This window comes from Petromyzon marinus, chromosome 41 (genome assembly GCF_048934315.1).
Source record: "Petromyzon marinus isolate PM22_M1 ecotype Great Lakes invasive population chromosome 41, UKy_Petmar_22M1.pri1.0, whole genome shotgun sequence".
In the NCBI taxonomy this organism is placed as follows: domain Eukaryota; kingdom Metazoa; phylum Chordata; class Hyperoartia; order Petromyzontiformes; family Petromyzontidae; genus Petromyzon; species Petromyzon marinus.
The window spans coordinates 4,594,772-4,608,198 of NC_133707.1; the positions used below are offsets into that span (position 1 = coordinate 4,594,772).

The following is a 13,427-nucleotide window of genomic DNA, read 5'->3' on the forward strand; positions in this document are numbered from 1 at the left end:
AAACATTGGGGAACACACTGACTGCAGATTAAGTGCCCTGCAACGTCTCAAGCAATTTAGTTGGGCACTTCTCACCCTCAGAGTCAGACATGAAGGACTTGAATTGGATGAGTTCGTTGGCTAAGTTCACGTCCAGCTCTGATGGCTATGCAGCGGAAAGTGCATTTACCTTTTCCACTATGGCACCACTTAAAGCTTTCGTGACTGCAGGAATTCATATTCTTTGGCTCTTTCGGTAAAGTCACGTAGATAGGTTCAAAGAAAATAACAAAAATATAAGAAAAAAACTACGACATTTCGATCGCAACACAAGCGTTCGTCATCAGGGTGGAGTCCACAATTACTGAATCTCGTCTGCTATGGTTTGGCGAGTTTTCTGACCCATTAGCTCAATGAGTTGTTCACATTGTCGATGACAAATAGGACACTGTTTAATATGTTAAGCTAAGAATGGATCAGATTGTGATAGCAATTCTCGGATGCCAAGGAAATAACCGTTATGGGTTGACTCAAACCGTTCACCATCTCCCCTAAACGCAAGCCCTCTTTCACCCAATAACTTTATCACTGCTACAACTCTTTTCAAAATGTTCCTCCAGTCTTTAAGTTCCCCATCAAGTTGCTGCATCTATAGCATTGCCCTTTGTCCGCTGGTGCAAGGCAAGCACGCATGATCTGTGTTCTGCACTCATTTCGTGTTCCCCTATTCTTTCAGAGTGCTGACAGTCACCAAAGCCATCGAGCTTGCTGGAGAACAGTTTGCATGCAGAACAGTGCACACAACCTGTTGAGGGTGAGTATAGTAGCCACTGTCGAGAAACCTTCTGCCCATTTGGCAATATACAGTTCAGAAGTTGAAACTTCTAGTCTTTCCACCAAGCGCTCTATCTCGGACTGAAGCTGGGTATTTTTCACTGCGGTTTTGGAAGGGGACTGCTCCTCTTTCAATAAGCACTGACTTAATGTCACTGGAAGTGCTTTGCCATAATGCTGATTTGATTCTTGTGAATTGCCCAACTGCTCCAGAGGTAGGCAATTTGCATGTCAACGTTAGCATTATCTACTTACGTGGATCTAAAAGTACACAGTCTATGGGAAAAAAAGAAATGGGGTTTTCCTTAATCTTTAAGTATGGATTGGGTCTCTTATATATGCGTTAGTGTATGAAAAAATATGGCTTTTGGCATATTTTTTTAATGTTTCACAAAATCGCGGTGTATTTTTAATAACTTCTTCTTTGGTTCTTTCGGTAAAGTCACGTAGAATGAGAATAAAATAATAAATTGATAAAATAAAATAACACAATAATATTCTCACGACGTTTCGGCCACAACACAAGCGGCCTTCATCAGGTGAAGGGACGAGACTGTCCTACCAGAGAGTCTGGTCAGGACAGTCTCATCAATTTATTATTTTATTCTCATTCTACGTGACTTTACGGAAAGAACCAAAGAAGATGAATCCTTGCAGTCACGAAAGCTTTAAATCGAAATTTTAATAACTTGTTTGTCAACGGCTAACTAAGCTCTCAACAAACGACGAGCCCTCGGTCTCACTTGCTGGCTTTTTAGTGCAGATAATTTGGTTATAAGGGCAGCTGGCTGGCAAAAAAATGGCAGCTAGCTAACTAATTTCTGCTAATAATCTGAATCATATGGGCAGCTAGCTAGGGAAAATGGGCAGCTAGCGAAAATAAAGGGATAGCTTGTGACGGCAAGTCAAATAACGAACGGCTTGCCATAATGACGCCCTTCAAACTGTCCTGTTAAGCAGAATTAACTGACTTGTTGGTGAATATTGTATCATGTCACAGCGTATTGTAGCATGCCAACCAGTGGCTCAGTTGTACAGAAGCACTGCACTCTCCAAGAGGCTCTCGTTTTAAGCATGCACTATGTACCAAGGGGCCCCGAGGTGTTACGCTCGATGTGTGCACTGAGGGGCCCGGGGGCCCTAGTGGTCAACTCACACTGAGCACCCAGGGGCCCGGGGGCCCTAGTGGTCAACTCACGATGTGAGCACCCAGGGGCCCGGGGGCCCTAGTTGTCAACTCACGATTTAAGTGCGTAGGGGCCCAGGGACCCAAGTGGTGAGCTCACGCTATAATCATCCAGGGGCCTCGTGGTCAGCTTGCACTGTGCGCACTGAGGGCCCTGGCAGCCTGAGGCTTGGAGGCCCCCCCTGGCAGTCTGAGGCCCCCAGGGTACTGGCCCGGTCCATAATCCAGCCTCAACCATGGGTACCGTTGATAGCCACTATCCATCTACGTGACTTTACCGAAAGAACCAAAGAATATGAATTCCTGCAGTCACGAAAGTTAAGTCACCAGTGACGCTGTGTATTGTTGTTGTTAGCAACTATGGGAGGAAACGGGGGAATATGACCAACATCCCAAGCGGAGATGACCAAGTCTCGAATCGAAACCCACCCTGTGACCACAGAGGTGCCAGTTTGGGCCTGCGTGCGTGCGTGCGCTGCGAGCCCGTCGTCCCAGCCTACCTTGCTGCCGCAGGAAGGGCTGCAGCTCTGCAGTCTCGAGTTGGATCTTCACCACCGACTCTTCCGCCTCCGTCCCGCCGGGCTGCGCCTGCTGCCGACAGGAGGGGGTGGGGGGGGGGGGTGGTGGTAGCTGTCAGGCGAAGACGATTCGCTGCCTTTGGCGTTAGGGGAGAGACGCCGGAGGTCAGATTCCCGGGGATAACGACCCGTGGGCTAACGACCCGTGGGCTGAACTCCCCTTGTCTGCTTTAAGCCCGTAGAGCTCCACACCCAAGTAAAAACAAGCACCAAGTAAAAACAAGCACCAAGCAAACGGAGCTGCACTCCTGCAGGATCGGTGTCCCCCACAGCTCACCTCCTCCTCGTCGTCGTCGCTGTCCTCGCCCGGCTTGCTGCTCTTCTTCTTCTTCTTCTCTTTGTCCTCCTTCTTCTTCTTGTCCTTCTCGGGCATGACGTCGTCCAGCCAGCCCAGGTCGTGCTGAGACAGGATGTAGTCCATGCCCTTGCGCACGGCCACCAGGGCCAGGATCTAGCAGAGGGGTGCACGCACGTCTCGGTGAGAGCCCACGCAGGGCAAACGCAGACAAAGATCCCCCCGCCCCCCCCGTCCCCCCCTTGTAGCCTTGAACAACTCTTGGGGCACGCGCGGCACACGAGGGGGGGGGGGGGGGGTGGGGTGCCCAGGGCGACTGCCTCCTAATCAACAATCGCGTCCTTCACGAACCTCCTCCACAGAGGCCGACCCTGACACCGCTGGCTACCGGTCATCGGCAAGTCCAACCAGCTCCACATTCCTTCTGTAACCGCCACATCTGTCCATGTCTTCTCTAGCCCGTACCGTGCCCGTTTAGCCCCCTCCATATACACACACATACACAAAGACCACCCCCCCCCCCCCTCGTATTGCGCGGTTGGCTGTGTACGGCACGAACTCCAACATACGGACTGCTGGGGAAAGTGCTATTCGCGAGCACCTGTGAGAGACCGGCACGGCACACGAGGTGGTGGGGGGTGGCCAGCACCACGCCCGACCGCCTTTGTCTCCCCACTGGCGATGTTAAAACATCCCTGCGGAACAGGAACACCCCCCCACCCCCGCCCCGCACTCGTTTGCAATACTTCGGCCACACACGAGGGGCCCCGCGTTCCCCGGGGCCCCTCGTGGCTCACGGGCGACGCGGCGGTCGCGAGGTGATCGCCGTACCATGACGGGGAAGATGATGGCAGCGACGGTGGACTTGAGGATCCACAGCACCGTGAGGCACAGGATCTGGACGAAGGAGAAGAGATGGACCCGGCGCAGAGGGACGTGCCGCAGGTAGATGAAGTCCGGCTGGTGCTTGGCAGGCATCAGGAAGAGCTTTATCCGGTCCATGAACTTCGGGGACGGGGACAGACAGGGGGGGAAGGGGCGCGTGGTGGTGATGGTGTTGGGCAGAGAGGGCAGCGTGCGGGGTGCAGGATGTAGACTTCTTTGTGTACAGCTGCTGACGCAGCTGCAGAGCAACGGCTACAACTTCACGTTCAGGTGGTCAAACCCAGACAACCGCGGACAGGAGTTGGCGGAGCAGTGGCATCATCGTCACTTATGGATCGGGGCACTGCGCCATTATACGCTCTACGATCTTAACGAAGGAGAGACATGCCAGCGACGAGGTGGGATGGGAGCGTAAGAGTAAAGTCGCATTGAAGCGGGCAACAGTGCCATCGACTCCCTTGGTGAAACGTGCGAGGAGCCAGCGGGGACACGTTGATTCATATGGAGACCTGCATGGGAACCACACGTCTGAACTTCTTTCGGCACCGTGCGTAGCCAACCGGAGGTGCGGGGGGGGGGGGGGGGGAAGGACAACAAACCGAACCTAAACATAGCGCGGAAACGGTATTGAAACCGCAGCGAATCGGATAATTATCAGGACCACTGGTCAGGGGACATTGCCTGAAATATTTCGTATTAAACGCTCGCTTTCGGCGAAGGCCACAGCGCTTTTGGTGAATGCGTTGAGCTTCGTCAATTGTCTCTGTGCATCGCCGCCAGCTGCAGCATCACCAAATAGCCCGTGTTGTTATCGCGTAAATCACCACAGATACCACGAGGGTTTGCCAGTCGAATTTGGTCGACTTAAAAACACAGGTGGAGCTCACAGGTGGCGGGGGTGGGGGGGGACAGCATGACCGCGTTTGTCTCTGTCACCCAGGTATTCTCCGGCTGTCACAACAGGAGGGAGGAGGGGGAAGGGGGGTAGATGCACTGCCATCTCTCTCGTGGGAAAGAGAGACTGCCCTGGGCTTTCCCGTGAGCGCCGACTCACGCCGGCACCCACGTGCGGCTGCACATCCTCGGAGAGCCAACGAACCTGGACTCCGTTGAGAGACGCCACTCCCATGTAGAGGAAGACTCCGTAGAGGACGGGCATCGGGATGAACTTGGGGAGGGGCAACACAACGAGATACGGTCACACGGGGTCACACGGGGTCCCCCCCCCCCCCCCCCATGGTCACACGGGGTGCCCCCCCCCACGGTCACACGGGGTCCCCCCCCCAAGGTCACACGGGGTCCCCCCCCCAAGGTCACACGGGGTTCCCCCCCCCCCCACACGGTCACACGGGGTCCCCCCCCCAACGGTCACACGGGGTCCCCCCCCCAAGGTCACACGGGGTCCCCCCCCCCCCACAGTCACACGGGGTCCCCCCCCACGGTCACACAGGGTCCACACGCCATGCTTTGGAGGGACGAGGGAGGGGGATGTTTAGACACCGCACCGCGTACTCGTTCGTGGCCGAATCTACCTGCGGGAGGCCCGGGACCGGTTCACATTATTCGCCACCGATGTTGACCACGAGTGGGAATCGCGCGCCGGTGCGTTAAACCACTACCGGCAAAGATTCCCCCCGATAGGCTTAAAAGACTGCAGGCGCAAGTGCCGTCAGCGAGCACCGTTGAAGGCCTGCGCTGCACACGAGGAGGTGGGAGGCCAGCACCACGCCCCCGGCCGCCTTTGTCTCCCCAGTGGCGATGTTCACACACCGCACCAGGGGCTCATCTGAGACCGAGTCGACATGGGAAGCCAAGGATCGGTTCGGATGACCGTCACCCGTGTTGGCACAGAGGGAATTGAACTGGGGTCGCCGGGGTTCGTAGTGTGGCACGCTAACCGTTGCACCACCGCTCCGGACGCATATACGGGCTGCCATGTTCTCCCCATGGTTGCGTGGATTTGTCTCCGGGTCCTCCGCTTTTTCCCTCCACATGTAGGGCTGCTATCAATTACCACAAGGTAGCTCAACGGAAGCGGCTTATCAAGTTGGGCCAGGTCCCTTCTGAAAAGAGAGCTACATAGCTCGGTGGGGCCTTGCCTGGTAAATTACATTTTTTTTAATGGTTTATCGTTTAATTTATATACAGCGGCAAAACAGAGGCACAGGATTCCACTGTCGTGTGCCGGGTGGTAACACGAGATTTGGGAGGATGCTCCCTTATTCGGAGGTGCTCCTCAGGACGCGGCGAGGCTACGCGGAAGTGCTGCTGGTCAGTGCCGGATTTTCCCGGTAGCAAAAGTTGCTACACATGTAGCACGAGTAGCTACATGTGTAGTAGCTACACATGTACAGTGGTAGTAGCTACACCTGTAGTAGCTACATCTGTGGCTACGGGCCCCGCACTTTCAAGGGCCCCACGCTTAATGCTTTCAAGCTATCAATTCTGGTTCAGTGATTCTGCACTTGCTCTATTACTATAGTACTATACTGCCTTCAACTTTTATGAACGACTGGGTGTTTCAGGTTAACGATTTGTCGTATTATCTGGCTATATAGCAAATGAAAAAATACAATTACTTTACTGTGCAAGTAAAACATTCGTGTTTTAATATTTGTGCGGTGTTTTTTTTTTTAATTTAGGGACCCTTTATAACATATGCTACAGGCCCCGCACTAGCTTAATCCGGCGCTGCTGCTGGTACCTTGAGGATTGGAGCCATGAAGACGGAGACCCCCGTGAGCAGGAAGACGACAACCCCAGTGACCCTCTGCTCACTGCGCATAACAGTGGGTTAGTGAGCTACATCAGTTAGTGAGCTACATCAGTTAGAGAGCTACATCAGTGAGTGAGCTTCATCAGTGAGTGAGCTACATCAGTGAGTGAGCTTCATCAGGGAGTGAGCTTCATCAGGGAGTGAGCTTCATCAGTGAGTGAGCTTCATCAGTGAGTGAGCTACATCAGTGAGCTACATCAGTGAGTGAGCTTCATCAGTGAGTGAGCTACATCAGTGAGTGAGCTAGATCAGTGAGTGAGCTTCATCAGTGAGTGAGCTACATCAGTGAGCTTCATCAGTGAGTGAGCTACATCAGTGAGTCAGCTTCATCAGTGAGTGAGCTACATCAGTGAGTGAGCTACACCAGTGAGTGAGCTTCATCAGTGAGTGAGCTTCATCAGTGAGTGAGCTACATCAGTGAGTGAGCTTCATCAGTGAGTGAGCTACATCAGTGAGCTACATCAGTGAGTGAGCTTCATCAGTGAGTGAGCTTCATCAGTGAGTGAGCTTCATCAGTGAGTGAGCTTCATCAGTGAGTGAGCTACATCAGTGAGTGAGCTTCATCAGTGAGTGAGCTACATCAGTGAGTGAGCTTCATCAGTGAGTGAGCTTCATCAGTGAGCTACATCAGTGAGTGAGCTTCATCAGTAAGTGAGCTTCATCAGTGAGCTACATCAGTGAGTGAGCTTCATCAGTGAGTGAGCTTCATCAGTGAGCTACATCAGTGAGTGAGCTTCATCAGTGAGCTTCATCAGTGAGCTACATCAGTGAGTGAGCTTCATCAGTAAGTGAGCTTCATCAGTGAGTGAGCTTCATCAGTGAGCTACATCAGTGAGTGAGCTTCATCAGTGAGTGAGCTCCATCAGTGAGTGAGCTTCATCAGTGAGTGAGCGTCATCAGTGAGTGAGCTCCATCAGTGAGTGAGCGTCATCAGTGAGTGAGCTCCATCAGTGAGTGAGCTTCATCAGTGAGTGAGCTTCATCAGTGAGTGAGCTTCATCAGTGAGTGAGCTTCACCAGTTAGTGAGCTTCATCAGTGAATGAGCTACATCAGTGAGCTACATCAGTAAGTGAGCTTCATCAGTGAGTGAGTGTCATCAGTGAGTGAGCTCCATCAGTGAGTGAGCTTCATCAGTGAGTGAGCTTCATCAGTGAGTGAGCTTCACCAGTTAGTGAGCTTCATCAGTGAATGAGCTACATCAGTGAGCTACATCAGTAAGTGAGCTTCATCAGTGAGTGAGTGTCATCAGTGAGTGAGCTCCATCAGTGAGTGAGCTTCACCAGTTAGTGAGCGTCATCAGTGAGTGAGCTACATCAGTGAATGAGCTTCATCAGTGAGTGAGCGTCATCAGTGAGTGAGCTCCATCAGTGAGTGAGCTACACCAGTTAGTGAGCTTAATCAGTGCATGAGCTACATCAGTGAGCTACATCAGTGAGCTTCATCAGTGAGTGAGCTACATCAGTGAATGAGCTTCATCAGTGAGTGAGCGTCATCAGTGAGTGAGTTCCATCAGTGAGTGAGCTTCATCAGTGAGTGAGCTACATCAGTGAGTGAGCTACATCAGTGAGTGAGCTACATCAGTGAGTGAGCTTCATCAGTGAGTGAGCTTCATCAGTGAGTGAGCTTCATCAGTGAGTGAGCTACATCAGTGAGTGAGCTTCATCGGTAATCGTCACGAGTTATGTCTCCTGCTGTGCCGCGGCTCGCTCGTGCACGGCCGCGTGAGTGAGGCTAGCTGGGCGAGAGTGAGGATGGGTGAGGATGGGTGAGGGTGAGGATGGGTGAGGGCGGGTGAGGATGGGTGAGGGTGAGGATGGGTGAGTGTGTGGATGGGTGAGGATGGGTGAGTGTGTGGATGGGTGAGGATGGGTGAGGGTGAGGATGGGTGAGGGTGAGGATGGGTGAGTGTGCGGATGGGTGAGGATGGGTGAGCATGGGTGAGGGTGAGGAGGGGCGACTGGGCGTACCGCACTCCGAGGAACTTGGGCTGCTCGCCAGGTGCCGAGGTCTCGGTCTCCATCTTGAGGCTGTCGATGTGGGCGATGGAGAGGACGGTGGCGGCCACGTACCAGGGCAGCCCCATGAAGGAGCACAGCGCCATGAGCACCGCCACCCAGAACAGGTCCAGGTGGTACCCCGCCCCCTTCTGCACGGCCGCACCCACGCAGGACCACTGATGTTAGCCGGGAATCGAACTGGGGTTCAGAGCGCATGGCGCCAATAACCGCTGCACGGACGTTACGTGGCAGAGGCACGCGTCTCCCCCCCCCCACCCCCCCACGTCTCCCTCCTCTCCTACCCCCGTGGCTCTCCCCCACGTCATCCCCTGCGTCCCCCCCCCCGCGTCTCCCCCACCGCGTCTCCCCCCCCCCCGCCACGTGCCTTCAGCTTGTTCTCCTTGCGGTTGATGATGACACCCGTGATCTGCTGGTCCATGAAGATGAGGATGGTGACGAGCAACGCGGGCACCGACGAGATGATGTACACCCACCAGGGGTTGCCGCCGAACGGCTTCACGAACCATCCGCGCAGCGGGCTCGTTGGCTACGCACCGCGGGGGACATCGGGGACAAGCGGTCAGAGCGCAGCAGCAACGACAACAACAACAACAACCGACTTGTAATTTATTATAAACCGGCGTAGGCGGAGCATGATGTTCGTCATCCCAGTGAATATTGGACACGAGCCAAACGAAAGCTCTCTCTGGTAAACTAAGCTTTTTTATTTCACCAGGTAAGGCCCACTGACCTGTGGCGCTCTTCTTCAGAAGTGACCTGGCTACAGATGATAGCTCAACGAAGTGGCCTGGCTGTCACTAATGATAGCTCAACGAAGTGGCTTATCATCACGTGGAAATTTATAGCAGCCAAATTCTCTAAACGCGCTTCGGTTCTAAATGTGGAGGCAAAAACCGGAGGACTCGGAGAAAAATCCACGCGACCACGGGGAGAGGCACGCAAACTCCAAATACTAAATACAGGTGTCAGGGTCGGGATCGTACCCACGACCTCCTTCATACCAGGCGAGGGAGTTAAGAAACATGTTTCTTTTAACATGTTTTTATAATGTTGTTAGTATCTTTATGTATTAATATCCATTGTTTAAGTATTATAAAGTATGTTTTTTGGGTGACAAAGGGTTAACTTTCGATGCTATCAAAACGAATAAAGCCTTTATCGTGTATTTCCTACACTCGCTCAACGACCAAAATCAATCAACGACCGGTTGCGTGGAACCAATTAGCGTCGTTAAGAGGGGATTCTACTGTCAACCCATTGGTAGAATTATAGGGTGCAATAATAATAACAACAATCGGGTTACTGTGGACAGGCGTCATCTCTTGCGCTCGCGCGTAAGTGCCCGACACAGACTGAGCGACCTCGAGCAGAGTTGCGAGAAGGGAAAGAATCTCGAGCGAGAAACGAAGCGCTGAGCGCAGCGACGGAGGCAACGCGCGAGGGTCGGGCGCTCGGGAGAGATGGAGGGCGAGATCCACGCTGCCCGCCAGCGCCCCCCTCCACCCTCCCACGTAGGCCGCGCGGAGGAGACGCACAGCCAGCAGACGTGGACGGAGCCGAGTTCAGAGTCTCGGACCGAGCGGTCGCAGGTCAAAGGGTCACCTTGAACTCCTTGGGGACAATGAGCTTTGGCGTGTCCACGCCCACCATGGCGTCCACGCCACAGAAGATCAGGATGGCCAGCACGATGGCAAAATCGCTCACGAGATTTCGGATCTGGCGTTGGGGGAGCGGGGGAGGAAGCAGGGGAGCAAGGGGAGCGGGGGGAGCGGGGGAGGAACATGGGAGGTGAGGGCAGGGCAAGGAACGACGAGGACCGATTCACCGACGTCGCTATCGGCTGCTCCGACGGCCGAACGCCGACCCTGGTGGAGGTCGCACGGCAGCCCTCCCACAGCTGAGCGACTTTTATCTGCGTTCCCCAGCGCTCACCGACGGGCAGATTTTTTTTTTTAAATAAAATTAATCCTTCGGGATTAATGTGGGCATCGCTGGCAATCCAGCATTTATTTATTGCCCGTTGCTCCTCCCCCCTCCCACACCCCATCTTGCGTTGGGGACTCGCTGCAATAATTCTGGGCTCGATGAATCGGACATCATGGTGTTATCATCATCAACATCGTCATCATTATCGTATCATCGTCGCGATCGCAGGAGCCGCCGTGCCGTAACGCGGCGGTGACCGTGGCGGGGGCGAGACGGAGCTCGGCGTCTCCATTGCGCGAGGAGCAAACGGGAGGCAGCCACGGCAAAACCGCACGCCCGCCGAACGACGCCGTCGCTCCCCCCCCCCCCCCCCACCTCGGCCACGCGCAACTCCCGCCCGCAACGAACGAGCGTGAAGCTTGGAACGCAGCAGTAGAAGCAAAAATTAAACTAAACTAGAAACGAGAATTAATCGTTCGTTTTTTTTTTCATCACGACAGTTGCCGAGCACACGGGACCACGAAAAGCCAAGCGGCCCAGCAACGAACAGGCGCTGTTGTAACGGTTACGAGTTGATACGCTGCTGAGCAACCCCACCCCCGCCCCCCACCAACACCACCCCCCGTCTCCCCCGGCGGCGGGCGGGTACCTTGGTCGGGAAGTAGCGACTGGTCTTGAACTTCTTGAGCGACATGGAGCAGGAGTAGGTGCCCAGGAAGAGGATGAAGGAGGTGAGCGAGATGTCGGGCACGTACTTGCACGAGGGCCCGGACAGCGAGCCCCCGAGCCTCAGGCAGGCTTTCTTGCCCAGGTGGGCCCAATCCACGTCGGCCATCGACGTCGCGTTCGCCAACAGCGGCTGTCCCCGCGGTCGAGGTTTTTCGGAGAGTCGGAAACAAAAAAAAGATAGATTTGTAAATCGTTAAACTTTTTTTGTGCGTACAGTCTCCGTTCTCCAATCATGCGGCGGTAGTTGCATTCCTGAAGAACACCGCGTTGTGAGGAAATAATCGCATTATCTATATATATTAAAGGGAAATTTGTGAATATGTGTGTCTGTTCAAAATGTTTAGCGTACTTCCCGACATGCAACAAACTTGAAATTTGCCATGTGGGTACTTTCCAGACTGTATACTATGCAAAAATTAAAACAATGTACTTTTGTATTTTTTTGGGGGGGGGGGGGGGGTGGGGCGCAATAATGCATAGATTTTGCACGGCAAGCGAGCTGTGACGTCACATCTCTGTGATGTCACCTGCACGTGGCAGCGTCACGCAGCATGCCTGCTGACGTCACGCACCCCCCCCCCCCCCAACCCTCCGCGTAGGCCATGTATTAATCCAAGACAAGAATCCAAGTCCCAGGCGAAGCCGGCTAGTAAAGCTCGTAATAAACAAAATATAATATAGGATAAAGCGCAGCGAGCGATAATGCGCGAGATGCACACGCAGGCTGAACAAAGACCGAGGCGCGTGGTGGTGGGTATCATCTAGAAGCATCCAGCAGCATCCCCGCCTTGTGCGATGCTACGCCGAGGCAGCCGTACAACCGCTCATTCCTACTCTCGCTGCGACGTGATTCTGTTTCATCATTGCCAGAAAGGGTAAACCCCCATTCTTATTTTTCATACTTTGATACTGGCTACAAGGTCCCTTTTGTAGCTGCTCACCCCGAGATATATATACTCTGATCGTGCATTGTCCTTGTGCTGTCCGCCTTTTCGTGTTCTATGGTCTGACACTGGTGGTGAGACGAGGCTGACTCTGGTGTGGACCAATCAGTTCCAAAGGCAACGCATCATATATTATAATCAGAGCATGTTTGTTTGCATGTTCACCACAAGTACCGTGTGTGGTTATTGCAGTACTTTTTGGTGTTTGAACATCTTAACACCTGCTGTTTTATTGCCAGAAATGGTAAAACCTGTTCTTAATTTTTCACTCTTTGATACTGTAAAAAAGGTCCCCCTTTGGCGTAGTTCTGTTTGCTCGATTGCGTTATATCCGAGCGCCGCAAAAATAAATACAAAAATGTTTTTTTTTTAATTAATAGTAAGAATGATGATAACGCACACAACAAAAAAAATCTGTAACATTTTTTCTTACATCTTTTTTATTTCTAACATTACCAGGGTGACGTTGAGAGCGTAGCCGAGGTCGTAGGGCGTCGTGGCGGCCGAGTCGTTTGCGAGAGCCGTGGCGTTCCCTGCGGCACAGAGCGCGGTACGAGCGTCACGGTCAACGGTGGCGGTTGTTGCCGTCGTTGTCGTCGTTGTTGTTGTTGTTGTTGTCGTAGCCACATGCTCCTCGCCCGGCAACTCGGCAGTCGCCTCGTCAAGTCATCATCATCGTCGGCGTCGTCGCGGTCCATGGGCAGATAGCCCGTAGGCGTCCACTGCACCTTCCATCGTTTGTTTCCACTCTCCTCTGTCTTGTGCCAATTTTACTCAAGTAGTGACCACAATCTCTTAATGGGTGCCAGAATAACACGCTTTTAATTTCCCTGTTGTTGTCTATCCCACAGGTGCCAGTTCCCTTCTCATCACCGCCTGCAATCAGATCTTCGTCTACGTGCGATCTTTATCTAACCTCTACACTGGTCACTCTTTGGGTCCAGCCTCGATGCAGTGTCCTTCTATAGCAATACATTTCGAATGGCAAATATCTTATCTCTGTCAGCCTTCAATTCATATTACTCACATTAATATCATCGTCGTCGTCGATAGCATTTGTTGAGATGTATTTGCTATTATACCCAAAAGGCCACACCGAATAGTAGGACTGTTTTTTTTCCATGAGGTGCTTTATAGCTCATCAGATTTCTCCAGGACAAATAAATATTCTTATTCTTTTATGAGACCTCCTTTGCGCTGTTTTTGAGTTGTACGCCTTTTGGCATCTTTTGGTCCAACACCAGTGGAGACTAGGCTCTAAGAAAAGCCGTCTCGGG

At 53.0% G+C, this 13,427-nt stretch overlaps 1 protein-coding gene across 2 annotated transcripts in view; it reads right to left on the reverse strand.

Annotated features, from left to right (window-relative positions):
* LOC116950890 (electrogenic sodium bicarbonate cotransporter 1-like) overlaps positions 1-13,427 on the reverse strand; it is a 65,628-nt gene that overhangs the window by 3,991 nt on the left and 48,210 nt on the right. The window contains exons 13-22 of one of the 2 annotated variants that reach the window (XM_032969036.2): positions 12,607-12,683; positions 11,127-11,336; positions 10,154-10,267; positions 8,916-9,077; positions 8,501-8,679; positions 6,462-6,534; positions 4,857-4,925; positions 3,704-3,877; positions 2,855-3,028; positions 2,500-2,587 (exon numbers count right to left, since the gene is read on the reverse strand). In XM_032969036.2, the coding sequence (XP_032824927.2) occupies positions 2,500-2,587; positions 2,855-3,028; positions 3,704-3,877; positions 4,857-4,925; positions 6,462-6,534; positions 8,501-8,679; positions 8,916-9,077; positions 10,154-10,267; positions 11,127-11,336; positions 12,607-12,683 (1,320 nt within the window). Of the gene's footprint in view, positions 1-2,499; positions 2,591-2,854; positions 3,029-3,703; positions 3,878-4,856; positions 4,926-6,461; positions 6,535-8,500; positions 8,680-8,915; positions 9,078-10,153; positions 10,268-11,126; positions 11,337-12,606; positions 12,684-13,427 lie in introns of both variants that reach the window. The other variant, XM_032969035.2, reaches the window with a different exon arrangement.